The sequence below is a fragment of the Lynx rufus genome, unplaced genomic scaffold (genome assembly GCF_022079265.1).
Source record: "Lynx rufus isolate CCGP_SWC_20201006 ecotype Redwood Valley unplaced genomic scaffold, mLynRuf1.p SCAF_11, whole genome shotgun sequence".
NCBI lineage: Eukaryota > Metazoa > Chordata > Mammalia > Carnivora > Felidae > Lynx > Lynx rufus.
This window is the reverse complement of record NW_025814825.1, coordinates 61,522,682-61,548,925: the sequence shown is the minus strand read 5'-3', so window position 1 is coordinate 61,548,925 and position 26,244 is coordinate 61,522,682. Positions and strand designations below refer to the sequence as shown.

General features: G+C 56.4%; 1 protein-coding gene across 2 annotated transcripts in view; it reads right to left on the bottom strand.

The window, feature by feature from the left end:
* LHPP (phospholysine phosphohistidine inorganic pyrophosphate phosphatase) overlaps positions 1 to 26,244 on the bottom strand; it is a 119,041-nt gene that overhangs the window by 34,826 nt on the left and 57,971 nt on the right. Inside the window, exon 7 of one of the 2 annotated variants that reach the window (XM_047073575.1) lies at positions 3,072 to 4,849. The exons of the other annotated variant lie outside the window; for it this stretch is intronic. Within the exon in view, the coding sequence (XP_046929531.1) occupies positions 4,846 to 4,849 (4 nt within the window). The 3' untranslated portion in view covers positions 3,072 to 4,845. Of the gene's footprint in view, positions 1 to 3,071; positions 4,850 to 26,244 lie in introns of those variants that run through there. 2 annotated transcript variants of the gene reach the window in all.

Below are 26,244 nucleotides of genomic sequence, written 5' to 3'. Positions count from 1 at the left end.
TCCTTAACACGGAAGGGTAGCGGCGGCCTTCCGACCCAGTTCCGACCCCGCTGTAACACGATGCCCGCCTGGAGCAGGGAGCTGGCAGCCGCGTCCCAGGCTCTGCACGCCAGCGTCTCCAGCTGCCTCCCGGCGACCTTGAACGAGGCCTAACGCCCCTAGGCCTCCAGCTGCATGCCGGACGGTGGGAGCTAGGCTTCTACCCCCACCTGACAGAACCGCATGTGCCAAGAACGGATACCGGAAAAACCTTGAAATTCTTGGGTGAAAGTGGCCACCCAGGAAACGGCCTGGGGCTGCCTCGCTTCCTTATCAGCCTTCTGGGCACTGGGCTCTTTTCCCAACAGGCGTGGTCCGAGGGACATGGGGTCAGATTTAGCCTCCGGGCTGGCGGCGATCAATTTAAAAATAGTGCCCTTTCGGGGCGCCTGGATGGCTCAGTCGGTTAGGCGTCCGACTTCAGCTCAGGTCACGATCTCGCGGTTTGGGGGTTCAAGCCCCGCGTCAGGCTCTGTGCTGACAGCTCAGAGCCTGGAGCCTGTTTCGGGTCCTGTGTCTCCCTCTGTCTCTGCCCCTCCCCCGCTCGCTCGCTCTCTCTGTCTCTCTCTCAAGCATAAAAGAAACATTTCAAAATAAATAAATAAATAATAAAAATAGCGCCCTTTCTAAGAGTAGGTGCAAAATTTGGAAATGCAGCTCGATGGGTCCTGCTCCCCACAGACTAAACCGTAACCCTAACTACAGATGCACTTTAGCAGAGAAGGGCCAGCGAGTTCTTGGGGACAGTGACCTGTACAGCAAGCCAGCAGGCCCCGTGCTCTTCATTCATTTCTAACAAAGGACGCGAGGGAGACCAGTCCTTGCTTCTGCGAGGGGCCTGAAGAACAGGCAAGCGAACAAACAAAACCCCTCCGTCTGCACCAGACAACGTTTCCAAGGGAGGGAAAACACTTCTCAGCCCGCGGTGGCTGCTGTGCGAAGGGGGGTCTGCCCAGCGGAGGCCTTTGAGGGTCTCGGGTGGGACTGGCCTGCGGCAGGTGTCACATCTGCAAACCCGGGGCAGGGCGAGCGTCAGGGTGGGTGGAGCCCCCGAGGTGTCTTCCCCACCCCGCCAGGCGTGGGGCCTACAGCCCACCTCGGCCCTGACACTGTCTACCTGGAGACGGCATCAGATCCTCCAGGCCAAGGGCTCAGTCTCAGGAGACGGCCCCTCCCCCACTGCAGACGCCAATCACAGTCCGGGCGTCACTGTGCCTCGGATCTACCCGCTACAGGTCAGGGTCCCACCGCCCTCTCTCCTCGGGTTCAATTAACTTGCTGGAACAGCTCACAGAACTCGAGGTTCAAGGAAAGGGGCGAAGAGCTGTCATGCCCTCTCCAAGCACAGCACTCTCCCCCGGCACCCGTACCGGTGCACCACCGTGGAAGCTCCCAGAAGCCCATCCTTCTGGGTTCCTAGGGACTTTTCATGACAAAGGCACGGGTGATGAAATCACTGGCCTTGGTGACTGACGTCCTTCTCCAGCCCCTCTGCTCTCCCCCAGGGGGCTGGGGGGTGACGCACCAAGTACCAACTCTCTAACCACGTGGCTGGCTTCCCTGGCAACCAGCCGCATCCTTAAGAGCTTCCCTACAGCGGCCTCAGATGCGGTTGCAAGAGGTTTGTTATGCATATGAGACACCTTTATCCTCTTACCACTTAGGGAATTCCAAAGGTTTTCGGAGCTCTGTGCCAGAGACGAGGACCAAGTATGTTTTTCTTCCTGGAAATCACGATATCCCAGAGCCGAACACGGGACATGTGGGGGTGAGCACGTCACTGCTGAGTGGAGACACAGGCTCCTGTGACAACCCCCCTCACTCCCGCCTGGAGACTGCCTCCTGGGTTATTGCTCGGTGGGAAACCAGGGTGGAGCAGGGGTGGCTGTTCCCCACCACCATCTGGTCCTGCCACATCAGGGAAGCGCGGGGCAAAGCCCCAGCAGCAAAGCAGTCACAGCACATGTCCCCTCTCCCGTCCCTAGAACCCAGGGCTGTTGTCAGATGACTGCCTAGCAGCTCAGTGTGCCCCACGAGCTCCCCGACAATGGCCAGCAGAAGAGCTTAACTTTGCTCGTCTGCTTTCCTTTTTAAATATGTGACTTCTTCCATCATAAGAAAATAATATAATCAGCACACGCGCTTAGAACTTAGAGACGGAGAAGAAACATAACCCATAATTCCATAGCACAACACACGGTCCGCCCCCCCATCCCACAGAGCAACTGTCCTCTCCTCATCTGTCTCCCACTGAGGAACCAGGAAGCACAGCAGGAGACGGGTGTTCAGACAGACAGACAGACAGATAAACGACAGGTCGATCCAGCCCTCGGAGTCAGCCACCTGGGCACCTGAGAATGTTGTCTTCCTGCGTCCTTCCCCTCGAGCATGCTTATTCCGGAATTGTTATCACCCTTGAACAGTCCGTCGTCGGCCCCTGGCACTTCTGATTTATATCACAGGCATTTTTCTGAGTTGCTACACACAAAGGGTACCCCTCCTCCTTGTTCCAGGGCATTTTGAGTCAACTGTTTATTTTGAATAAACAGTTAATAACTGAATAATTACTAATAATTATCAATCAATAATTATCAGTCAAATATAATCAATAATTATCAATAACTGAATTGAATAATTGTAGATTCACACACAGTTATAAGAAATCTACTAAGCATATAGGGCGCCTGGGTGGCTCAGTGGGTTGAGCATCTGACTTCGGCTCAGGTCACGATCTCGTGGTTCATGAGTTCGAGCCCTGTGTTGGGCTCCGTGCTGACAGCTCAGAGCCTGGAGCCTGCTTCAGATTCTGTGTCTCCCTCTCTCTGCCCCTCCCCTGCTTGTGCGCGCTCTCTCTCTCTCTCTCTCTCTCTCTCTCTCAAAAATAAACAAACATTAAAAAAGAATTTAAAGAAGAAAAAGAAAAAAAAAGGTTTCAATCCCATCAGGATCCCTCATGCTGCTCTTTGTAGCCACGCCCACTCCCTCCTCCCCTCTCCCACACCCTCCCTAATCCCTGCCAACCAAGAGTCTGTTTTCCATCATTATAATTTTATCTTTTTGGAAATGTTATATACTCAGGGTCAGATGGTACGTAACCTGGGGATAGGCTTTTATCACTGGAGATCTATCCAGCGTATCAATTGTCCGTTTCTCCCCTTTGCCAAGCACCTTTCTGTGCAATGGACCTACAGTTGAACTAGTCACCCACCAAAGAACATCTGGGTCGCTTCCAGTTTGAGGCTTGGGGAAAAACTGCTAGGACAGGTTTTGACGTGAATTATAAGTGTTCATTTCTCTGTAATAAATGCCCAAGAGTGCCACTGTTGAGTCCTAAGACAGTTGCGTGTTTAGATTTTTAAGAAACTGCCCAACTTTTCCGAGGGGCCATACCGTTTCACATTCCCACCAACGCCACAGTCTTCTAGATTCTCAGCATCCTCATCAGCATGTGTTGTTGGGACTATTTTTTATTTTAGGCATTCTGATAGTGATACCTCATTGTGGTCTGAATTTGCATCTAACGATGCAGAACATCTTTTTACGTGCTGATCTCCATATCATCTCGGTGAAACGTCTGTTCGTTTTCTTCGGTCCATTTTTTCCCCCTTTGATTGCACAACCTCTGTTTTTCTATCATCATGTTCCCACATTGTCTCCTCTGTCCTCAGTTCTGCTACCAAGCCCATCCACTGATTGCCTTATTTTGGCCATTGTATTTTTCAGTTCTACAATTGTCATTTGGTTCTTCTTGAAATCTTCCACTTCTTTGCTGAGACTTTCTACTTTACCGTCTGCTTCAAGCATTCTTGCAATTGCTTGTTGAAGCATTCTTGTAATAGCAGCTTTAAAATCCTGGTCCTAAATCTGTGTCACCTCAGTGCTGGGGTCTGTTGATTGTCCTGTCTCGTTCAAGTTGAGATTTTCTTGATTCTTGGCACGACAAGTTATTTTGTATTGAAGCCTGAACATTTGAGGTACTATGGTACGAGACTCTGGGTCTTACTGAAACCTTCTCTGTTAGTGGGTTTTTGGACACATCTCTGGCAGGAGAAGGGGGTTAGGGCTACTTCACTACTGCCAGGTAGGATAAGAGGTCAGGCTCCCCACTGGTCCTCTGTTGACACTGAGGTGGGGGAGAGGCTCTAATGATGGTTGGTCAAGGGTGGGAGCAGAAATGCCTCATGATTGCTTCCCATATGGCCTCCACTGACACTGTGTGTGGGAGGAAGTGGGGGGTGAAGTGGCCTTATTACCACTGGATGAGGGCAGAGCACAGGATCTCCATGTGGCCTCCACGGCTACCCCAGTTGAGGGGCCCTCATTACCACCTGGCTCCTGGCTCCCTACTTGGCCTTCTCCGATACTGCCCCCCCTAGTGGTGGGGGCTCATTATAGCCTCATGAGGGTCCAGGCTCCCCATTTGGCCCTTGCTGGCAAGGGCGGAGATGGACCACAGTTTTGCTGCGGTATCTGGCTGGCGTAGAGGGGTAACTGTCTACAGGTTTTCTGTCTTGCTAGGCTGCCTGTCTGTCCTTTGGTTAAACCTCTTTAGATTTTTGTTTTTAGGTTTAAACCTTTTAGATTTAGATTTCTGTGGGGCTTTTCTGTCTGTGCCCATTGGTGTTTCCAGTTTCTGGCCTCTCCAACCCCCAGTCTGGGTTCAATGATGCAAAAAGACAACCCAAGGAGCTCACCGCTGTCATTCCTCAGGTCCCAAGGCTGCTAGCCTGTGTGCCTTCTTCTCTCCACCTTCCAGAGTCTTCTTCTGTGTGTATGATGCCCAATGTCCAGGGGTTTTAGTTGTACTTAACTGGAAGAATAGGAAAGGTGCTTTTACCCCACCTTGCTGGAAACACAAATCTCTACAAACGCTCTTCCCGGTTGGGATTTTTCCTCTTGCAACCAGGGTGGATCTTGGGTAAAGGCATGGTGGGTTATCTGACAGAAGACCCCTCCAGCTCCCGAGGTTCCTCAGGAAGGAGCTGGGCTCCAGTCCCCTCCCCAGCCAGGCCAGGCTCCCTCCGGTGACAGCCCCTTCCTTGTCTCCGGGCTTGACGGTGAGAGCACCACACGTGCTCTGTGAGCGTAAAAACCAAACACCCACCAGAAGGTCCACTCTTAGTCTTGGCTACTTCTGCCTTTACTCTCCTGGGAGGAAAACGCGGAGCCATAGGGTTCCTCGTGCCAGGCCGACGAAAGGGATATTTTTAGATTTCCCTCTCCCACAGCTAAGCCTCAGCAATCTGGTCTTTTCCCTGCGGCCCGTATCGAAAACGCAGATGAATCCGTTTCAGAGCTGACAACTACATTCTGTAAAACTGTACATAAAACACAATCTCAATTGTGTTTAAAAAATACTAAAAAGGGAGGGGGGGCGCTGGAAGAACACATTCCAAAGTGTGAATTCACGTCATTGGTGGATCACAAAAGGATTTCTTTCAGCGGCTTCTTTCAGACTGGTTACAATTTCCAAAGTTTCCATATGAACTTCTCATGTGTATAAAATTAAAACTCAAAATTTTAAACCAAAAACAATCCTCCCCCCTCCAAGATAAACAAACCAGAAACTCTCTGAAGCCACCACAGGCTGCTTGTCTCCTTGTGGACCCGAGTGTATTCCTCGACGCCACGAGCTGTGCTCAGGACAGGACCGGGATGGGGTCACACGCAACGCAAACTGGCCCCAGGGCCTGGAGAGTGGACGTCGTGCCTCTCCCCTGGGCGCCTGAAGCTGCCCTCTTGCCCAGCCCCGAGGCCGACACCTCGGGTGGCACCGCCTCAGGGCGTCACTCTACAGATGTGACTGAAGATTCTCCCCGTGGAATGTACTCGGGGCTCCAGAGTCAGTGGCACGAGTCCTGTGCAGGAGCACTAAGGCCCGCGATTAGTGCCACCAAAGGATCAAAAGAGCAGTAAAACCCAGTCCTTCCAAGAATCAGTACCCCCCGTCCGGCCCCCCCCCACCCCCCAGCCCCAGACTCGCCAGAGGAAGCCCTCTAGGACAGAGACAAAAGAATGGCCCGTCATCCTGCGTGAGATAGCGCTACAGCAAGATGGCCTGGAGCCCGGGCAGACGAGGGCCCACACGGGACATCTTCCCCGCTAGACACATCCTCGGCCCCGCCGCCACACCCCCTCTGTGGCCTTGGTGGGTGGCCTCCGTTTCAGCAGGCAACTTGGGTTGTGGCCTCCCTGGAAGGCTGCGGGCCCTGGGGGAAGCCAGATGGCCCCCGGCTGGAAGTCTGAGACCCACCGCCAGGCCAGGGCAGGAGAGCAAATACAGCTAAGAGCCAGCTGGTATACATCACGGGCAGGTGCCCTCAGACACACCCAGACTCCCCCAGCAGACCGTCAGTGCCGCCGGGGGGCCGAAGGGCAATAGGGAACCGGCACTCCCAGAATCCAAGGCAGAAGCAGCAAACCTTCTAAGAGTTGAAAACCATCTTGAGATGGAACCATCGTGCAGGAAGCCACGCCCACCCCCAGAAATCCCCCGACAGCGTTCTCCACCGTCACTTCCCTCTTCGGATGCCTCCTTCTCTCTGCTATGGTAGCGTGTGGAAACCTGGCTCCCTGTCCCTCTGCTATCTGGAAACTTCCTCTCAAGCCCTCAACTTCCTCTCACAGAGGCAGAGCCACATGGGGACCCCTGTGCTCAGTAAGAGCTGTGGAGAAACCACTGACGGCCAGTTGGGGGAGCAGGCCAGGCCACTGGCTGCGTCTTTATTTATAATTTCTTTTACTTCCAGTGTTAAGGCCCCGCAACTCCGACCAAAAAGGTCGAGAGAAAAATGAATGCCTTGACATTTTTTCCAAACATCCTCTCAAAGAGCTCTTGGCAAGGGAACTTGGTTTTGCTGAGAGCATGAGAATGTCTGCGGCCGCAGAGCCTTCCTTGGATGGGATCTATTTTTGTTTGGTGAGACAGCTGTGTTCTGCTAGGCTCAACACTTGGGACTATAAAGGAAAAACAAAACATGGAAATGGGGACAAAGAGCTGTGGCAAAATAAGAGTGGGTCTTGGGCCGTTCTGTTCCACGCCTGGTGGGCGGTGAGTGCCCCGGCTGCCGCTCCCGGCCCCGACAGGGCGGGCCAGCACACCAGGTCAGCCCCTCTGCCTGAGCTTTCCCTGCAAGCCTCTCCAGGAGGTTCTGTGTCTGAACTGAACACACACAAGCCACGCGCATCCACTCACGGGAGAGGCCGGGACTCCCTATAACCACGAGGAAGACCCAGAGCACGGCTTCCAGAGTCACACCGCCGGGGGCTGAGCCACGTTCGCCTCCCACCGTGGGTCCTGGGCACGCGACTGACACCTCCCCGTCCTCTGCACCTCTCCCGGAAAGTGGGGTTACGATCGGGGCCTGTGCCGAGCGATGCGTGTACGTGCATCGAGGCGCGTAGCACGGGCTACATGCGAGTTTGTTATGTGTGTGGGTAGATGGTAAGCTCCTTAGGGACAAAGGTGCCCAACGGCCATGAGAGGACATCCACTAGGGAGGAACGGGGAGTCCTTCCAGCTGCTGCTCCCTGACACGGGGCTCAGATTCCAAAAGTGTCATCGTGACCTCCTCCCCCTGCAAAGGCCACCAAGTGCACTGCCAGGGAGCCGCTGGGCCCATTCGCTGGTCCAGGTGGCCCGGCAGCTGCAGAGCGGCCCTCGAAGGGGCTGGTGCAGCTGTCCAGTCGCAGCAGAAGGCAGGGCTAAGTGGCTCCTTCTCTCTCACAGCCTTGTGCATCCCTGACTACCGCCCTGTGACCCTGAAGCACCAGGCACACAGAAAGGACACGGGACGAAACAGGACAGTCTCCACCTGACCATTCTTAGAATCAGGACACACAGAAAGGAAGGGCTCGGGGCTGTAGCCCTTGCTCGCTTCCGTGTTTCCCCTCACCCACCCCTGCATGCACCCTAAACTCCCTAGACCCCCTGCGGCCCCCTCCATGTTCCGTCCACATGCTCCCCACTCAGCCCGAGACCGCTGTGTGGGGACCCCCCCCCCGCCAGTCCACTCCTGTGCCCCTTGCCCACAGTGGCCAGCCTCACCTAATGTCACTGCAGGATGGGAAGGACACCTGGCCCCATCAATGGCCTTGCCAGGGGGGAGCCCACCGGCTTCAGCCCCACCCCCAAGACCAGCAGCCCTAGCTCCCCGCCAGGAAATAGATTTTCCAAATGGACAGTGATTTACTCGAGGACAGAAATCACTTTCTTACGTATCCTTGCTTCCCCAATTCCTGGGGACACGGGAGTTTGCGCACAAAGTAGACACAAGAAGCTACACGTCGACTCGCGCCCCTAACACAAAGGGGGTGGTACGCACGCGTTCTGAGGGCGCATCAGTGCGCCTGTGGGGCCGAGCGCTACCGCTCGTTCAACAGGCATCTGCTGAGCACCAGGCCCTGATCCGCAGCTGCTGCTGGTGCCTGCTTCCTTCCTTCATCAGCTCAAAACCAGGTGTGGGGTGCATTCCAGGCCCCCCTGGCCTGGACGCCACGGCTGCAAAAACGAAGAAGCCCGGGTCTGGGAGCCCAGCTGCTCCCGGGCCTGGCGCAGAGAGGGACCCGTCAAGAGAGCCCTAGCCAAGGAACGAACGAGGCTGGGATCCTTCCGCACACCGACCACCCGTCTCGCAGGCTGTAGAGTAATTTGCCAACGTGTCTCGGTATCTTATTAGATTAGGGAACAAAACAGAAGCATCTTCTCTAGGGAATAAATGAGCCACAGACTCTGCACTCCATCTTTGATGAAATGCAGATTTCTCATGAAAAGAAAAGGCTTGGTTTTAAAAACATACAACAGAAATGAAAAAGGATAGGAATATGCAATGCACAGAAGGGGAAGAAAATCAGTGACCAAGGAAGATGAGAAAAAAACCTTTAGTCTCATTAGTAATCAGAGACGGTAACGTTTTTATTTTTATCAATGGAGACATTTTTAAGAAACTGGGGCGCCTGGATGGCTCAATCAGTTAAGCACCCGACTTGTAATTTCAACTCAGGTCATGATCTCATGGTTCATGAGATTGAGCCCCACATTGGGCTCTGGGCTGACAGTGCAGAGCCTGCTTGGGATTCTCTTTATGCCTTTCTGTCCCTCCCTTGCTCTCTCTCTCTCTCTCTCAAAATAAATAAACAAACTTTAGGGGCGCCTGGGTGGCGCAGTCGGTTAAGCGTCCGACTGCAGCCAGGTCACGATCTCGCGGTCCGTGAGTTCGAGCCCCGCGTCAGGCTCTGGGCTGATGGCTCGGAGCCTGGAGCCTGTTTCCGGTTCTGTGTCTCCCTCTCTCTTTGCCCCTCCTCCGTTCATGCTCTGTCTCTCTCTGTCCCCAAACAAATAAATAAACGTTGAAAAAAAAATTTAATAAAAAAAATAAATAAAATAAATAAATAAACAAACTTTAAAAAATAAAAGGAAACCGATGATAACCACTCCCTAGTACGAGCTGGTGAGGACGTAAAGGTATGGAGCACATGCGGTCCACGCTGCAGATGGGGTTACAACAGCCACTGGGTGGGAGAATTCTCCAGAAGCACCAAAAACCTTAGAATTCTGCATATCTTTTGACCAGCAATTCCATGTGCGCCTAGAACAGGGGCTCAGGAATGCCCACGGTTTTACTATCAGCAAGAGAAAACATAACTCGCTACACTGAAATTTTGAGAAAATAAAGAGGCTAACAGCCACAAAAGAGTGATTCGCCTGCCTTGAGGCAACTAGAAAATGGGATAAAATATATGAAATGATAGTATGTGGGCTCTGGACGACGGGCAGGGCAGGACTGTGGTCCCAGACGAGGCCAGCCCCCCAGCGGCCCCATGCGGGGGAAAGGGGGCCCACCCACACTCTCCGCAGCCCTACACCTCGCCTCCCGGGCTGTGGGAGGGTCAGGTGACCTCAGGGGCCCCCATCTGGGGAGGAGGGGTGTCTGACACCCCCACCCACCACCCACCCAGCAGACTCTGTCTGAAGAGGGTGGCCTCCCCCAGCATTCTCTGGCCCTGCCGGGGGATGCTGGCCTTGTGGGAGTGGGGTGGGGGCCGCAGCCCGGCCCAGCCAGATCTGTCCTCTTCTCTACTATGGAGAGGGAGAAGAGGCCGCATAGACCATCCCTCGCTCAGCCCCACTGGCTGGCACAGGAGAGAGTGGGCCCTTGGGAGGGAGAGAGCACAGTGGCGGTAAGAGTGGCGGGGTTCTGGGGCGCCTGGGTGGCTCAGTCAGTTAAGCGTGCGACTCGATTTCGGCTCAGGTCACGATCTCCCGGGGCATGAGTTCGAGCCCTGCATCGGGCTTCACACGGACTGCGCACACCTGCTTGAGATTCTCAGTCTCTCCTCCTCTCTCTGCCCCTCCCCTGCTCATGTGCTCTCGCTCTCACTCTCTCTCTCCCTCTCAAAATAAATAAATAAACTAAAAACAAACAAACAAACAAGAATGGCAGGATTCAAATCCTGGCCCAGCACTCCCCTGCTGGACGAATTCTAACCAATGACTCAACCCCTCTGGGTCCGGCTTCCTCATCCGTGGAAGGCGACTAGAATGCCGGCTGTGTCGAGCTGAGGTCCGGAGTCAGGGAATGAGTTTGTGCAGTGCTCACCCAGAGTCTGGCACGCAGTGGGGACTCAGTAAGCGACAGCTGTTCTTATGACGTGTCATCTTCTCCCCTCGTGTGCGTGCCAGCCCTGACCAGCCATGTGGTCCCCACGGAGATATACCCTGTACCTGTTTGCCTCATTCCTCCACTGACGAACCTGGTCCTGTCCGGGAATTTCTGTCAGAGTTGCAGAATCTCTGGGGTCGAGACGGGAAGGTGCGCAGAAATGAACAAGGGAGAAGAGCCAGCGCTGGGACCCCCGTATGCACCAGACCCAGAGTCGGCGTGGTGGGGACAGCTGAGATGCTGGCCCCACCTGGCCCTGCCCCCACTGGGCCCGGCTCATCCGGCCCCTCCCCCACCTGGCCCTGCCTCCACCTAGCCCTGCTCTCTCGCGCCCTGCGCCATCCACCCGGTGTCCTCCAGAGCCCCTGTCAGCGACAGTGACAGCAGCAGCAGCATTAGCTGAGCACGTGCTGTGGACCGGGTGCTATGTCAAGTCCTCCAAGCACATGATTTTACTCATCATATGCCCGTTCCATAAGCCGGTCTTCAAGTGGTTCGGTAACTTCTACCTGCCGAAATCGTACCAGCTCAAGTGGTGGAGACAGCTCAGGCCAGCAAGGGCCCTGCCACACGCCCTCCCGACACAGGCTCCAGGGCTCCTGCTGTCTGCACCCGAATCCCTCCCAAAGGCACCCCGTGGTAGCTGTCTGAAGGAGCACCTGCTTCCCAGGGGACAGGGCTACAAGGACAAAAGGAGGTCCCTGTCCCTCCCAGAGTGCCGCTGCTTTCCTGGGCAGGAAGAGGACAGATTCCAGACAGATTAGCCGGTGGCAATCCCCCCGTGGACACTGCCTGCTGAGGCGGCCGCTTATCTCGGGCTCCGGATGGGGTGGGGGGGCTGGCGGGCCGGCCTCCGTGCAGCTCACGAAGCTGGTGTTACCAGGAACCAGGCAACACAGAGGAACAGGGGCAATCCTGACCTGAGCATGCAGCTGTCAGACTTTTCCCGAGGTTGGGAAGGGGTAGAGAGAGGACAGGGGTGAGGTCTGGAACGTTCTGTATTAGTCCTTTTCCTGGACACACAGGGTTCCTTTTCCTGGACACACAGATTTGGAGACGGTATAAAAGCCACAGACAACCAAGGGCATCTAGATGTCCTGGCTGGTTTCCCTCAGCATCAGCCCTGGACACGGCCTCTGGGCACTGGCTGTGCTCCTCTGGTCTCTCCTGCCACCTGCAGTCCTCCACACCCAGGAGGCCCAACTCCCCAACGCTGGATGGACCCGGGAGGGCCCACGGGGAAAGAGCGGGCAGTCCCACACCACTTTCTCCCCGAGGGCAGTGAGAAGGGCACAGGGATAGGCTGGCTGCAGGTGCAGGGGGTGGGGCAGGAGGATAGGCCCCCAAAACTTCCGAGGCTGGGGTAGGAGACTCCATATCCCCCCGAGTTTGGTTTTTAGTTCAACAAGCAGATTTCTCTTTCTCCTTCTCCAAGATCTGCTTTGCCAGGTGGAGTCCACTGAGTCAGAACCCAAGCTGAGCACCGGGGACGGCCGAGTCACAAGATTCTGGCTCCCCTGGTGTGGCGGTCATCAGTCGGGTGCCTGCCTCAGAGCCCCGGGCTGGTAAGTGCGGGTGCCGACCCCACCCCCTGGGCGGTAGGGGGCGAGCGCTCGGTCCAGCGACCCAAGGTGCAGAATCCAAGAGCTTTAGGCGGCCACGGAGCATTGAGCCAGCCCTCATTATCAGCTCGGAGGGCCAGCTTAAAGGATAGCCCGGTAATTGCAAGGGTTTTGTAAATGTTAATTACGGTTGCCTTAATTAGCCCAGAACCCATTGATCTATGGATTATATTAGGTTTATAAGTGTAATTACCTTAACAGGCATATGGATTACAATTATGTTCCAATTAAACCCCAAGTGTATAGTGTATAAATCAGCAAGGGGGTCCTCCTAATTCTTCAGGGATGGGCGGTTAAAATGCTGGGGCTTTAAGGGCCTTACGCTAGGGCTGGTCCTTCACAGGCTCAGGGGCATTTGGGGGTTTGGAGCAAGGGGGAGAGGAGGTGCTCGCATGATCTCTGGCGTTTTCCAAAGGATGGTGGCCACACGTCCAGTCCGTGTAGGCCTGATTTAGAAACGATCGCCTCGGCAGTGAGGCAGGGACAGCAGGGCCCCAGGATTAAGAGCTGTGCCCAGCCTGGCCACTGGAGCCCCCCTTTCTTCCCTCAAGATCTAGACACTCATCAGCCCGTTAATTATGACGCTCAGCCCCCTCCAGGCAGAGATGGTTTTCTCTCCTTATCTCTGGAGAGGGCTGATGAATATTATTAACCTACTTTCCGGGATGGGGAGTAGGGAGGCCACAGGGCCAGGTGGGCACAGAGGGCAGGGCCCCCTCTTCTGATAGGGCGATGAGTGCCCGGAACCCCCACCCGACAGCCTGGAAAATGGATGGTGGTAAGGCGGACAGCAAGGAAAGGTTCCAGAGGACAACCCGGCAGAGCAGGGAGACAGAACAGGAAGTGCCTGCAGTAGGGGACGGGGGTGAGGTATGAAGTGTCCTGGGGCCTCAGGATGCTGGACCTGCTTTCGGGGTCCCTCCTACAACCTGCAAGACCGCAGAGCAGGCGGCCGGGGCACGGCGCCCTCTGGATGTCCCAGCACAAGCCCCGGCTCCAAGGGGAGATTGGCAGCTCGGCAGGCGGCCAGAGGTGGGAGCCCGGGGCTGGGCCACACTGCTCCTTAAGGAGGCCCGCCAGGGGACCCCACTGGGTCCCTCACATCTGTGGACTTTCTTCCCGCAGAGGCCAGGCCAGCCAGGCAGGAACCACCAGCATCAGAACCTCAGAAGGCTGGGGGGTCACTTCTCCACCCTGGCAAAGGTGGCCACCCCCACCCACTTTGGCTCTTGCGGATCTGAATCTCCTACTCAGGACCGCATCCCATCAGCTGGCCCTCACCTCCCTGAGATTGTGGAGGGGAGAGTCCCCTCCAGAACATGCAACATGAGAGAACAGCCCATGGGGCGGCAGGGGCGGGGACAGGCTTCCATGAGGGCACTGGGATGTGGATGTCTGTCAATGGCCGAGTATGACTAAAAAAAGGGCTCAGAAAGGTAGGAGTCCAGAGCCCAAGGGGTGGTAGGCAGGCTTGGAATCTGGGCGGAGTTGGGGCAGTGGGAAGGCAGGTGAGCAGGGCTCCACACCTCTGGGGACAGGCCAGCTGGTCCTCGGTGCGACCTGCCTTCCCCCCTGCTTGGTCTCTGAGGCAGGTGGTTAATGAGGTGGGGAGGGGGGTGTGCTGTTTCCTCAGGAGCCCCAGGGGGTGGATGGGAGCCGATGCTGGTGGGCGTGATAATGAAAACCAGCACCCTGGGAGACGGTGGTTCCTGTGGGCCCATTTTACAGATGGGTTAAGTACCAGTGGAGGCACAACAAGCAAGAGGACACAGAGAACCGAAGATTACAAGGTTATGCAGTGGTGGACGAGGATCTACACTGAGGCTATTGGGCTCCAGAGCTCGGCTCTAGATCCCACATAGACCAAGCTCCTCTGCGGGGCACTGAGCTGGTCCCTTGCTGCTGAGGAAGGACGTCACCCCGGGGCACAGAGGTGATGGTAGGGCTGTGAGCACACGACCCGGCTGTCTCAGACCTGTGCTGGCTGGGCCCCCCTTGCCGCCCCGGCTGCCCTTTCTCCCGCAGCTGGCATTCCAGAGCCCCTTTTCCAGAGCCTCGGTCTGGAGGGGGAAGCAGGTCTGTCTTCTCCACAGTCAGTCAGTGTGGGGAGAAGTCACGCGCACACACCCCCGGTGCAGGAAGGAAGGGCCCTGGGCACATCAACATGCTGGGGCTGGGCCTTTACGCGGCGGCCTCCGCGCACTACAGCCGAACCACCCCTATGAACAGACCGCACCATGCTCTCCCTGCACCTGCACACGACGCCGGAAGTCTTGTGAACACACAAAAGCAGAGGCACCGTTGGAACGCGAGCACTACCAGGAGACAGAGTGGGGGTGGGTCCTCTCTCCTCTCAGCACACGAAGGGCGGGAGACAGGGGTCAGGGCTCAAACAGACGAGACCAGGGTCATCCACGAGTCCCCTGCCCCACAGATGCCTGAGGCTGAGCCCACAAGGCACAGATCGGGAAAGACGGTAAGAGACAACGGCAGTGACTGTGGACCAGGCTCCCTTGACCAGGAATGAGCTCCCCGGGACCAGAGGTGTTTAAGCCCCACTTGCAGGCATGAAGAAGAAGAGAGGAGTCCATCCAAACCCCCAGGCCCATGAGGGCCTGGGAGACGGGGTCATCTGCCTTGCACGCCGAGGTCAGGACATCTGTACCACCCACTCCCTCGCGGCCAGCAATTACCATGCCAGACGCTTCACATGCACGCAACCTGATTGGATTTAATCCTCATAATGGCCCGCAAAGAGGCCTTACCATCCCCACTCACGCACGAGAAAAGCAAGCCTCAGAGAGTTTGTCACTTGCCCCAAAGTGCCCCATCAGGCAGTGACCGGGCGGGGATTCAAACCCGAGCCTCTGACTCTGGACACCGGGCCCTGTGATGCAGCCAGAGGCTGGCCCCGCTTGGGAGACCATTCCGTGAAGGAAAGGCCCATTCTTGCAACTCACAGCACTGGGTGCGGCAGGAAGCCTTATCCCATGCCCCAATTAAGGGCAAAGGCTACCAAATGGTTTCTTCTGTGAGTTTCCAAGGTCTTACACATAAGCCTAAGACTGAAAAAAAAAAGAGAAGAGAAGAGAAGAAAAGAGAAGGAAAGGAAAGAAAGGAGAAGAGAAGAAAAAAGAAAAAAGAAAAAAAAAGAAAAGAAAAGAAAAGCTGGTTTTCAGAAGGAAGGCTCAGAAAGAGTCCCCCTTCTTTCCCTGATGGTTCTGAACGGAGCAGATAAGATTCACTCTTCAGATTCACTTTCTTGTCCATGATACATTGCTGGAAATTGTTTTGTGGGAAAAAGCTAATTAGACTAGATTTTTTTTTTTATGTTTACTTATTTTTGAGAGAGAGAGACAGAGCATAAGCGGGGGAGGGCAGAGAGAGGGAGACACTGAAGCAGGCTCCAGGCTCCGAGCTGTCAGCACAGAGCCCGACACAGGGCTCGAACTCACACACCGTGAGACACGACCTGAGCCGAGTTCGGACGCTTAACCGACTGAGCCACCCAGGCGCCCCTAGATTTTTATATTAGACTTAGTTTCCATTCAGGCCTAAATACAACAACCACCAATACTATGTACAAGTTAAAAGAGGCCATGCGCTTAAAAATGCATATATTTATTCTAAACTGTCCCCCTTCTCCTGTTCTTTCCAGGTTGGGCAGCTTGGCCCGTGAGAAGGCCCCCGCGGAAGAGCCGGCCCCTCTGAGGCTCTGGCTGCGGGACAAGCTGTGTGGCTGATCTGAAGCCCGGCCTGTCGCTCGGAGCTCAAGGCTCGGAGGCCCAACCGTGGCTGGGGGCGCTCCACTTGGGCACCAAGGCAGGACGACCCACGGCCCCCGGCCCGGCTCCCACCCCCAACACTCCACCAGCTGCTCGGGCCCCAGACCTGCGGTCTCCCCGAGTCCCCTTCCCTGCCCTCCCCAGCCTGCCGGTCTCTGGCTCTGGACAGGTTCCAGACTCAACGATGAGATGCCCGTAAGTACTTGTCTCGGTCAGTACTAGACAGACAGGCTGATGCTAATTGTGACAAAGCACCACAAACGGGGGGGGGGGGGGGGGGGGGGCGTGTTAAAACAAAAGGAATTCATTCCCTCCCAGATCTGGAGGCCAGGAGTCTCCAAGGTGCTCCAAGCCCACACTCCCTCCACAGCTCCTGGGGAGGGTCCTTCCTTGTCTCTTCCAGCTTCTGGCGGCCCCAGGCCCTCCTTGCTCCTTGGCTTGTGGGCGCATCGCTCCGCCTCTGCCTCTGTCGACACGCGGGGGACTTCTCGCCATGTCTGTCTCTTCTCTTCTTGTTTTGCATTAAGGACCCCCCTGACTCCAGTATGGCCTCAACTTAACTAATCAAATTTGCAAAGACTCTTTCCAAATAAGGCCGTGTTCACAGCGCTGCAAGCACCCTCACCAGCCTGGGTGGCCCTGCTCTGGGAAACTGTTTCTTCAGGAGGGAGACTATCAGCCCAGACCTCCCCCTCTGAGGCGATGCTGCGTCACCACGCACGGAGCCAGGGCAGGGGCCTCAGGGCCAAGGGCGGCTTTTCGTGCACTCAGGACGGGCCCCGGGGAGACCCAGAATGGAAACCTCCCCCAAGACACGGTGGGACGGAGGCTCACCCTTCGGCACGCTCAAACTTCCACCCAGCAGCCACCGGGAAGGGCGAGCTGCAGACTTTCCTGAACATCTCCTTCCTCCACAAAGACTTACATCCATAGAAATGATAAAATCACTAAGAGAATCTAAAGTCCAAACCATTGAAGTGCGAAATTGGTAACAGTTATTTTTTAACTTTTTTTTTAAACTTCATTTTAGTTATTTTAAGAGAGAGAGGGAGACAGAGCATGGGAGGGGCAGAGAGAGAGAGGGAGAGAGAGAATCCCAAGCAGGTTCCGCACTGTCAGCACAGAGCCCGACGCGGGACTTGATCTCAGGAACCCTGAGATCGTGACCTGAGCTGAAATCAAGAGTCAGTCACTTAACCAACTGAGCCACCCAGGTGCACCAGAAACAGTTTTAAAACAGAAAAAAAGGCTTAAGAAAGCATATTTTTTCATCTGTAATGTTGAAGAGAAAGGAAATAACCTGAGTCTCTGTTACCGGGGGATGGGAGGAGTGAGCTAGACCGTCCCCGCCGCGGAGGCACACATGGCTCCTGAAGAGCATGAGTTAGCCCCTCTACCATGGCCTTGGGGGGTGTCTGGGATGGGAAGGGAGAAAAGCAAGAAAACAAAATGATTCCATTCTTTAAAGGATGTGTGTGGGCCGGGGGGGGGGGGGTTGGTTTACACGATGGAGCAGAGAGAGGCTAAGCAGGTTGTTAACAGAGATTATTCTGGGATGGAGGTAGGGGTAGGAGAGATGAGAGGGAACAGGTGTAGAAAATTTAAAGACCACAGTAAATACAACAATACGCGTGCTATAACGTCAAGTACAGTAAGTACAAACGTAGAACACAAAACTCTAACAACAGTATTATCTACACGCTGATACAAACAAGGCGTAAATACGCAGAGGGACAAGGAAGGAGAAGGGGATGTGACAAAGGGAGGGGTGTCTGGGGAAGCTGGAGGGCAGAGGGACACATAAGACCTGCACTTGCCACAGGCCACATGAAACCACATTTTTTCTTGTTCAAGGTAGGGAGCGGGATGATCGAGCGTGGGTTCTAGGTCCTTCTGCCTCCCAGGGAAGACGGACTGGAGGTGGAGGTGGCGGTGGCAGGTGGGCAGATGGAGACACAGGACCAGCCAGCAGCCACTGCCCATGGTGGTGTGACCGAGCTCCGGCCACGGGTGGGGGTGACTCAGTGACTGAGGAGGGTGACCGAAGGCCACGGTCCAGGTGAGCAGAGGGGACCGTGTGCTCAGGGACAGGCACGTCTAGTGTGGGGAGCCCTGGGTGGAAAGATCAGGGAGGTGGAATCCCGGGCTGGGGCACAGGAGCCCGGGGGTGGCCTCGGGGTCTGGAGGAGACACAGACATCTTGCCAACGTGGGCGCCCGCAGGGCCCCAACTGGGCAAGGGCCCTTGTGTGCTGCAACACTCCTGCACCCGGTTTATTCCCAGCACCGCACAGCTCGGCTCTCAGAGGGCGTGGCTCTGAATCCTGCCCTGCCCACTTCGCTCTGGGACCCTGGGCAGCACCCCTCCCCGCGCAGAGCCGTGGTCGGTCTCCTGAACGCTCAAGCGAGGGCTCTTTCTAATGACCAGAGGACAGCAGAGGCAATGTCTGTAGCCCACGTGCCTGGCCCGCTGAGGGTTCAGGAAACGGAGCAGTGACTCCCATCGTCATCACCAGCACCACCACACGCCCGGCTGCCGCGGCTGCTACATAACTGGGGACCAGGACCTCGCCCACCCGGTGCCCCATCCCTTGTCTGTAAGATGGGGGCGAAAGCCTCCCCTGGTTATGAGTCTTAAACGAGGGAATTCAGGAACAAGTCCACAGAAAGCAGCACCTGCAGAAGTGTTCCCTCCCTGCCAGCCACTGTCACCACCATCTCCATTGGCATCGCCACTGTCACCATTGTCAACATCCACGCCATGGCAAAGGCCCACAGCCGTGGAAGAACAGGCCATCTTCTGACCATGAGGTGACAATGTGTCCACATCAAAAGCCATTTCTAAATGGAGGTGAAATTCACATCACATACAATTCACTATTTGCAAGTGTCACTTCAGGAGCGTTTGGTGTGTTCACAACATCAGGCACCCCCCCCCCCCACCACGATCTACTTCCGGAACATTCCATCACCCCAAAGGAAAACCTGTACCTATTTTTTTATTGTTTATTTATTTTTGAGAGAGTGAGTGAGTGAGCGAGCACAAGCAGGGAAGGGGCAGAGAGAGAGAGGGGGAGACACAGAATCCGAAGCAGGCTCCAGGCCCCGAGCGGTCAGCACAGAGCCCGACGCAAGGCTCGAGCCCACGAACCGTGAGATCGTGACCTGAGCCGAAGTCCGACGCTTAACTGACTGAGCCACCCGGGCACACCTGCTAAACAGTGACTCGCCAATCCTGGCTCCCCTGCAGCCCCTGGCAATCACTAATCCACCTTCTATCTCCACAGCTTTGTCTATTTTGGACGTTTCTATAAATGGAACCACGCAATATGTGGCTTTCTGCGTCTGGCTTCATGCACCTGTACCATGTCCACAAGGACCAACGCGGTGCAGCCTGACAGGGCCTCATCCTCTTTTATGGCTGAATAACATTCCATCGTACGGGTACGCCACGTTTTGTCTCCCATTCATCAGCTGATGGGCATCTGGGCTGTTTCCGCTCTGATACCACGAATAACGCTGCTCTGAATATTCGCGTACATGTTTTTGGTGAAACACATGTTTCCGATTCTTTCAAACCTCATTGTGGATTCAGTAAACCTAATGTATTTTTTTTTCTTAAAATGCCCCTTTTGTCCAACTTGTCTCAACTTCAAGCCTCAAAAAACCTGGATTCACTCTGATATGGAGGCTAGTGGACCAGAAAGACAAAGACGGCCCGGTAAACGGCGATGCCGACCCTGAGCCCGACTGTGTTCTTAGGTAAATAACTACCCTGAGGGTTGGGGCCACTGCTGGTCAGGTGTCCTGTCAGCCGCAGCCAGAGGCGTCCTGATGGGAGCAGAGGGTTATGACAGGGACCCAGGCCAGCAGCAGCAAGGAGTGCGTGTGGTGACTGACCTGAAATATTCAGGCAGGAGAACGGGAAGGCTCGGCAGCTGCAGGACACGACCGAGGAGGAATTTTGGATGGCTCCGGACTCCTCTGGGCAACTTCTCAGGCCCAAGTACGACCAAATGATTCAGCGTCTGATACTTGAGCTAAGAATACGAGCAAATACTTGGCAGGGGCCTCCCAGTGCCTGGCAGGGGCCTCGCACAGAACGCACCTCTGATAAATGAACGTGAGTGGCTGGGACCGCCATGGAAAGGCGGGACTGTGTGCAGCACCCGGCCGGCTCCAGGCGCAGCGGGCGCTAAGTGACCCTGTCCCTTAGTGGCCATCCGAGGTCAGGAGAGGCTGGCAGTCCCGTGGCGTGTCCCTTCCAACGCACTCTGCTCCTGAGAGGTGCCCCCTGCGGACGCTGCGCCCGCGCGGAGTCCTAAGCGTCCTAGACCTTCCCACCAGCTTGGCGGGCGGAGGGAGGACAGCCGGCCAGAGACACCCCGATTCCAAGCACACCCCTGACACACGCCTCCTCAGTGCCCCACGTCCTGCCTCCTCGTCCATCAGAGCTGTAACGACCACTGTCCATCGCTGGGCTTCCTGAGCCCCCGACGTCAGCAGAAGAGGCTGCATTTTCTCCCCGACGGAACTTCTCAAGATGACGACCGTCAGCCTTCAAGGTAAGACCCCAGTTCCACCTGGGGATTTGTATTAATGTTCAGGAACCCGTTTTTAACACGTCTCCTGTGCTTTCCGATGTTCTCACGTTCTTGAAAACCAGTACAAGGCCTCCAGAGGAGCACAGCCGGGGGCGGATGTGGGGCTGCGAGATGGCCCCGAACAGGTGAACCGGCATAACGGCTTGTTTGGAGGCAGCAGTGATCACCTGTGGAGCTTCAGGGCTGGGGACGGGGGGGGTGGGGGGGCAGGCGCGATTCTAACTACGGGACACGCATGATCATATACCCCTCGTCCGGATGAGGATGTGGAGACACGCCTGCTCGGTCGCCTGCCCCAAGGGAGCCATCTCCCATCCCCCAGAACTTCCTGGGGCACAGAAGCCCCTCTTCCTCCAAAGGGCTGGGGGCCAGGCAGGGGCTGTGGGCCTCTTCCTGTCCTGTGTGTCGGGGGGACTACGGAGGGGCCGCCTCTGGAGAAGCTCCGTCTTTGACTTGGCTCTAGGCACCGACATCCGTGGGGCGGGGGAAGACGGGATGAGGCCGGGGAGCCACAGTCCCCCGGGGAGCCGGTCCCAATGTGTGGCACATGCTGCACACGGATCGCACCTCCATGGGTGCCAGCAACCCAGGGGACCCAACTCCATGGGTGGGTCAAATGTAGTCGGCCACCAAGTGCTGGTGTCTGTGCCGAGACGGCCACACCCTGACCAAAGGCTTGCTGGGCACCAGATGCGTTTACTTGTGAGGTCCTGTGAGGACGGCATCCTTCTCCCCCCACTTCAGAGATGACAACACTGAGGCCCGACCCAGGCAGCCACAGCGCTGAAGCTTGTGCTCACAGCCCTGACCGCATCCTTCCCCTCACCCCGCACAACCTCGAGGTGGTGAGATATAAAAACACAAGCCGGGTCTCCTGCAGGCAGGGGCTGACAGCCCAGAGGTGAAATCAGGGCCCGTGAAATCAAGGCAGCCGTGTCGGCTTGAGCAGACCGGCCTGCCCGTGGTTAGCATCCCAAAGGGGTTCTGGGAGGTGGCTGGGCCCACCCAGCTCCCCAGACTCTGATGATGGAATGAGGAGGGGGCTCCCCTTGCAAACAAAGATCAGTGGCCCCTGCAGGGTGTGAATCTGACTCGATTCAGGGTCATTTCTTGGATGTGTCCCGGCCTCTGCCAAGGTCAGGGCCCGTCCAGGGCACACGGAGAACCCGAGGACAGCTCCTCACACATCCCCTTACCCTCAATGTCCCCCTCACACCTTCTCTGCACACAACCCCCTGAAGCCCAGCCCTGGCCCCTGGGGGTGAGGGCTGTGCCCCGTCTCCAGCTCGGCCCTCGGGCCTGCCTTCGTGCGTGCTCACCCACGTTTGGGCACCCGAGGCCTTATGGTGGGGCACTGACCTCCATTCTCAAGCGCTCGCTGTGAGTCATCCCATCTAACTGGGAGGTGGGCAGAGCTGGAAGGGACCTCAAGAGACTCTCTATCCAACTCCCACCTCTTCTGGAGGCTCCGCAAGGGGCGGGTCCCGGCCAAGTCACAGCGGCCCCCTGTCCCGCACCACCCCCTGTCCTGCATCTGCCTTAACCCTTAAGTCTCATGGTGGAAGAAAACAGGGAGACGTTTCTGACCAGCAGGTTCTTCTGGTGCCTCTGGGAATCACAGCACGTCTTGTCTACGCAGCGGGCTTAGAGTCTCGGAGAGGGAGGCATGGGCCCAATGCCAGGACGTGTGATGCTGGGTGGGCCTCCTCCAAGGGCTGGGGGGGCAAAGCACCACTCCGGCCTCTGACTTGGTAGGTGGCACCCTGGTTCCCGCCTCAACAGGGCCAGGGCCGGGGCTGTGGCTGCCTCTATAGGAGCTGGGCCCACTGGGAAAACAAAGACTCTTCTCCCTTCTTCTTGACTTGCCCTTCCCCAGCTCTTGTCGCTCTGGCAAACTCCCCTTCACCCTTCGGAACAGCGCTCAGGCTCCACCTTTCCAGGGAGACCCCATCCACCCTCTGGGCTCACTCTGCGTCTGTGGGCTCAGCCCCCATGCCATCCAGCCCCAGAGAGAGAAACTGCCTGTTTTTACACTGGCTCCCTGCCCCGTGGACCGAAGGTTTCTGCAAAGCCAGGTCGTACTGTTCCTCCGGCAGGAGCAACACTCAGGGAGCGTTTGCAGGGTGACTGAACAACCTCTGCTCAGAGAAGCATTGCTTCCCACCACGGATGCCAGGATGACCCCTCACGGTTCCAGCCACCCACCCAGCAGACCCCCCCCTTAAAAGTCTGACCATGAGAGGGGCGCCTGGGTGGCTCAGCCGGTTAAGGGTCTGACTTCAGCTCAGGTCATGATCTCACACTGACAGCTTGGAGCCTGGGGCCCTGGATCCTGCCTCAGATGCTGTGTCTCCCTCCCTCTCTCTCTCTCTGCCTCTCCCTAGCTCGCGCATATGCACTTTCTCTGTCTCTCTCAAAATAAATAAACAAACATTAAAAAAAAAAAAAAAAAGTCTGACCATGAGAAAGAACAATACATGTGGTATGATTCCCTTTACGGTAAGTTCCAGAACAGGCAATCTAATCTCTGTTTTGAGAGGTCATCAGGGTGGTATTATCTCAGGGAACAAAGTGACTGGAAGAGACTCGGGGGGCAGGGTGGGGGGGTTGGGGGGACTGGTCACGTTCTGCTTACACAGGTGTGTTCGCTTAATAAAAATTTGTTAAGCTTTTTACCTAAGTTCTGTACACTATTCTGTATGTTACATGTCAATAACAAGCTTTAAAAATCTAAAAAGAATCCTGACCTCCGTAAACGGAACCCTGGCACAGAGGCTAACAGTAGCCAGGGGTGCGTGGAGGCCGCTCACCCCACCCCCATTAGTGCGGCCAATGCTGCAACTCACGGGTGCCAGTTCCCTGCCCTTTGCCCCTGCTGCCCACACCGGTGAGGACACAAGGCCACCCCGTGAGGAGGGTAAATCCAGGGCTGGCTGTGCCCCACCAGCCTGGGCAGGGGTGAGGCAGGGAGGAGAGGGACTCACAAACCCTCCCCCAGGATCTCCACGGCCACCTGCCAGTACACACTCATGGGACGGGTTTGTGGCCGTGGCCGCTGAAGCCCGCCTGTCACTCTCTGCCATGTGTCCTTCCCTCCGTGCCAGCAACTAGTCTGCTCCTGGTCTCCAGGGGCTCCGGGCCGGCAGGCATGTGGGGGTGGGGGGGACACAATTCCTCCTACCCAGGGGTTCTAGAGAGGGGAGACAGGATGGGATGACAGGGCTTTCCCTGCACCCAGGGGACCAGAGGAACATGCCTGACTCTGACCTTCTCCGTCGCTCGGGTCAGCCCGGGGTAGAGGGCAGGGGGGGCCTCCAGCCTGCCGTCCTGCTCTGGCTGGGCTGGCAGCTTCCGGAACAGGCTCCACCCCGGGGGAACTTGGCTGGGTCCCGGGGAGCTTGGCTGGGAGGCCAGGAGGCTGCAGTTCTGTGAGAGCACGACCACGTCCCAGGGACAGGAGCACGCTCGGATGCGAGCGACTCTGAGTGCGGTCTTAAATCCAAAGCCAGGGCTTCACGATTTCATTTAGTACAACTTTTTTTTTTTTTAAGAAACAGGCAAAACAAAACACTAACTGTGATTCCCTGTGGGAGGTGGGATTGTGGATTTTCCTCCTCGTGCTTTTCTGTATTTTCCTAAAAAGGTATGGATTTCTTTCACGATCAGAAAAATCCCATTAGTTTTTTTAAAAAGAAAAAAAAAAACCACATTGGAGGCCTTATCAAAAACGTTACCCCCCACACACACACACACTCCGAGGATTAATGGAGTTCTTCCAGGTAAAAATGGCTTTTCCGTGTGCCGCTGCGGGTGCTCCGGCCCAGACAGGCCCCGCTAAACCCACCACACGGCAGATGAGAAACGCAAGATACACCCCAGCACGCGCTCAATACCAACAACTGAATTCGTGCTGTGAGCAGCTCTGGAACCTGAGATGTTCCATCTTGAGGGAAAGGCCCTGAGCCCAGAAAGACACCCTGTTCCCAGGCTCCTAAGTCTCGGCCTCCCTGGGGCATCTCTGCTTCGTCCCACTGGCACGATGGCTCCCAGATGGGGTGTGCAGCCCCAGGTGTGGGCGACACGGCCTCAGGCTGGCCTGTGCCGGCAGAGGGCGTCCAGGACAGATGGTACCTCCCTCCGGCCGCTCATGAACTCAGGTCACTGTGGGGCGTCTCAGTCCCTCTCTCCAGTCCCTGCATACAGAGGCCAGAGAAGTTCAGGCAAGGCCAGAGCGGGCCTGATGTGGGAGGGCAGCTCCAATCTGTGAGATTCCATGAGAGTGGGAGCCCCCCGGGGAGCCCCTAGATGCCCCTCGACACCACGTGCCATGGACAGCCCCAGCACTCAGACTGGAAACAATGCCAGTGCCCACGAGCTGCTGTGTGCTCTCGGTGGGTAACCCAACTTTTCTGTGCCTCAGTTTCCCCAACTGTAAATGGGGATATATTAATACTTGCCTCCTCAGGCTGTTGTGATCATTATGTGTAAACACATAAGTCAGCAAGTAAGTGGAAGTCACCCTGTGTCAGAGCCCCACCGATGGCCCCATTCAAAGTCACAGTACCTCCAGGCTGGCCCCAGCGGCAGACCCGGGCCCCAACTGCCTCCGGTTGTCCAGTCGGGTCTAATAAGGCACCAAGAGGAGGTTGGGAGGGCAAATGCATGACGATGGCCTTTGGTGACTCAGCCTCCGAGCCCACACGGGCTTCCACTTCCAGGAGTGTGGGCGCAGGTGTATCTCAGGAGAGCCCCTCAAAGCCCCCTCGCTCCTTCCATCCATCGGGACGGGGACCAAGTGTGGACACAGGCTGCAGCCTGCTCTGCCACCAGGACACTCTGGCTCCAACTCTTGGGAGAGAAAAGAGCCCAGTCCTGTGGCCAGAACCTAGGACTGGGCTCAAGGGGACAGGAGAGAGGACAAGTGTCTTCTATAAACTGCCAAGCACTCTGATCCACCGGTCTTGGGGCCTGTACCCATGCAGCCCCTTGGGGCTGGGGGCCGCATCAGGGCCTGCCGGAGACGATGCGTGTGCTCCCCACAGCCGAGGCCCCTGCAGGCCCCAGGCGCCGAGCTGCACGGGAGCACCAGGAACCGTGGCGGTTTTCCAGGCAGCCAGAGTGGGCAGCTGGGTGCGAGACGTCGGCCCCCACCAGCCCAGGGTCCTCTGCAAAATCCCCACTCAAACTGTGGAGAGCAGAACAGAGTAAACAGAGCAGGCTGCAAGGGGGGCCAAGAACACGAGGCGGGGTCACATCAACAGTGGGGGGGGGTGCCAGGTGGAAGGGGCCAGCCCTCTGAGGCACTGTGTCCTGTGTCAGCAACTTCCCCCAGAACATTCTGAGAGCAGATCCAGAGATGAATGAGAGCGGGGCTCTAGACCGTAGCGGAAGGTCTCTCCTTGTGCGGTTCCCCTGCTCCCAGCCCAGCCCAGCCCCGGGAGAGACCAGAAAAACGCCAGCACACGGTGGGGACCCGGGGCCACGGGGACCAGGAGGGACAGGGTAGGGCCATGTGCTCAGGCTGCAGGCCCCTG